The 2,161-nt window shown below is 34.0% G+C and overlaps 1 protein-coding gene across 1 annotated transcript; it reads right to left on the reverse strand.

Moving 5' to 3' along the window:
* Positions 1-771: 771 nt before the first annotated feature.
* On the reverse strand, positions 772-1,604 carry LOC110657727 (uncharacterized). Its single transcript, XM_021815074.2, has one exon. The coding sequence runs from the start codon at positions 1,517-1,519 to the stop codon at positions 836-838; it is 684 nt and encodes a 227-aa protein (XP_021670766.2). The 5' UTR covers positions 1,520-1,604; the 3' UTR covers positions 772-835.
* Positions 1,605-2,161: the final 557 nt, after the last annotated feature.

Below are 2,161 nucleotides of genomic sequence, written 5' to 3' on the forward strand. Positions count from 1 at the left end.
TAAATAAAAAGGCACTGTTCTAATTAAGATTAAAATATTAAATATTAACTTAAAAATTATTACAAAACAGATCATAATAAATTAAACTAAATAATTGTTCATTCATTAACACTACTATTAATAATTTTAATTTTTTTTCTAATTTTAATATATAAATAACGCAAATATAAATATATATATATATATATAATAAATATATATAAATATATGCAGCCAATGCATATTAATATATTATAATTTATCTTATAATAATGGTTAAGAGAATAATTATTAAATAATTTATATTTTAAAAAAATAAAAAAAAATCACATAGACACTCTTAATCAGACTATTTCAATAAATAAATTATTTAAAATATAATTTTTTTTTTTATCTTATTTCAAATACTACATTACAAATTGCAAATAAAAATAGACACACACGGCCTGGCAGCCCTACCGACCTAAATTCTTCAATCTACAACTCAACCAAAGTATTATTCTGTCCTGGTACTTGAGAATTCTACAAGTTACGCTTGCAGAATTTTATTTTCAAACCACATCAAGTGGGTCCAAAGTCCAGATATCTGGAATTCTTCCTGAATTATGAAGCAGTTAACTGTAACACTCCAAGATTTCCAATCTAGCTTTTGTACCCTAATTATATAACCAATTATGCTTTCACATCATTCAATTTTAAGTTAAATCCGCAAAATCTATAGAAAATCAATTCCTTCTTCTTCTTCAACCATTCATTTCCAAGAAATTTTTTTTAAAAAAATGGGAAAAAAGATAAATATAATAATTAGTTTGTTTATCGGTTAATTATATTTTTTTTCTTGTAATATATACAAAAATTAATTTCTATACAAAGGTGACCTTTGTTGCACCATTATTCCCCTTGAAATCGATTGCCTGAACGCCTTGATCGGACTCGGAAAATACCAGCCCTTCGCTTTGGATGATTTTACGTCAGCAACACCGGAAGCTGACGTCACACCAACCGCCATAGACCTCGATTTCCGCATCATCATCCTCCTCTCATCTTCTTCCTTCTTCTTTTTCCCATCTTCCTGTTGTAAAATAGCAAAGTTTCTCTCCACATCGCCTCTCTTACTCCTGTTACCGCTACTACTGCTAGTTTTGAACAGTGACCAAAACGGAGATGTCGTCTTTGGGCTTTCTTTGCGGATAGAGCTATCAGAGTCAATCGGTGGCTTTGACCGGAGAAATGGAATTGCTAGTGACCTCGACCGGCGGAAGGAAGGCTCGCTCTCGATCAGATTGGACACGCGGCCGACAGTTCCGATTCCTAAGGCGATTGATTCGGCAGCGGAAGCGGTGGAGAATCGAGAGAAAGAAGACGAAGTCGAGGAGGACGTTGTCACTGCGTAGCAAGCACACGGCCGTACGTTGGCGCAGTCCGGGCAGAGGGAAGAGAGTCTCTCCCGGAGGCACACGTGGCAGATTCCTGTACGGCGGCGCTTCGAAGGGTGTTTCAGACATTTCCACACCTCCTCTTCATCGATGTAAAGCGCCATTTTTCGGCCCTCTCTCTCTCTCTCTCTCTCTCTCTCTCAAGAATATTACACCTTTCTCTCTCTGGCAATACAGTCTGTTGAGTTCTTTTTCTCTCGATTTCTGGTAGCTGAGGTTTATAAAAAGCGAGACGCAAGAATTAACCATGGTTAGGCATCTAAGGCCTAAATTTTAACCATGGTTTAGAAATTGTGTCGATTGGTAAACCTCGGCAGCCCAAACGCCGCGTTTTATAATCTGCTGCATTAAATTACCCTAATTACACGAGGAATTTATGGATAGAGATTGCCCAGATATTTTCGATTAATTTACGGAGATGCCAATCTGGCTTCTATCATATATGGTCGTGTTCACACAAAGAGTTGCAAGGGCAATGGTCACGTTCAACAGCTGGGTGGGTCCCTGTGAAAATGTTTTGATTTGACAAATTGTGTAAAGTGCATAGCAAGGTTTTCACGTTTCTATAAATTAATAATATATTTTTTTATAAGCAAATACATTTAATTATATTAAATTAACAATTTAATATACTTTACAAGTAAATTATTAAAATAAATCTAATAAATTTTAGTAATGTATATAAAATATAGTTTTATAGCAGAATAAAATTAGAAAATGTTAATATATTTTTTATAATAATAAAT

This window comes from Hevea brasiliensis, chromosome 18, assembly GCF_030052815.1.
Source record: "Hevea brasiliensis isolate MT/VB/25A 57/8 chromosome 18, ASM3005281v1, whole genome shotgun sequence".
NCBI lineage: Eukaryota > Viridiplantae > Streptophyta > Magnoliopsida > Malpighiales > Euphorbiaceae > Hevea > Hevea brasiliensis.

What these genes read in the sequence shown, in the direction of transcription:
- LOC110657727 (XM_021815074.2), bottom strand. Translation starts at nt 1,519, where the DNA reads ATGGCGCTTTACATCGATGAAGAGGAGGTGTGGAAATGTCTGAAACAC.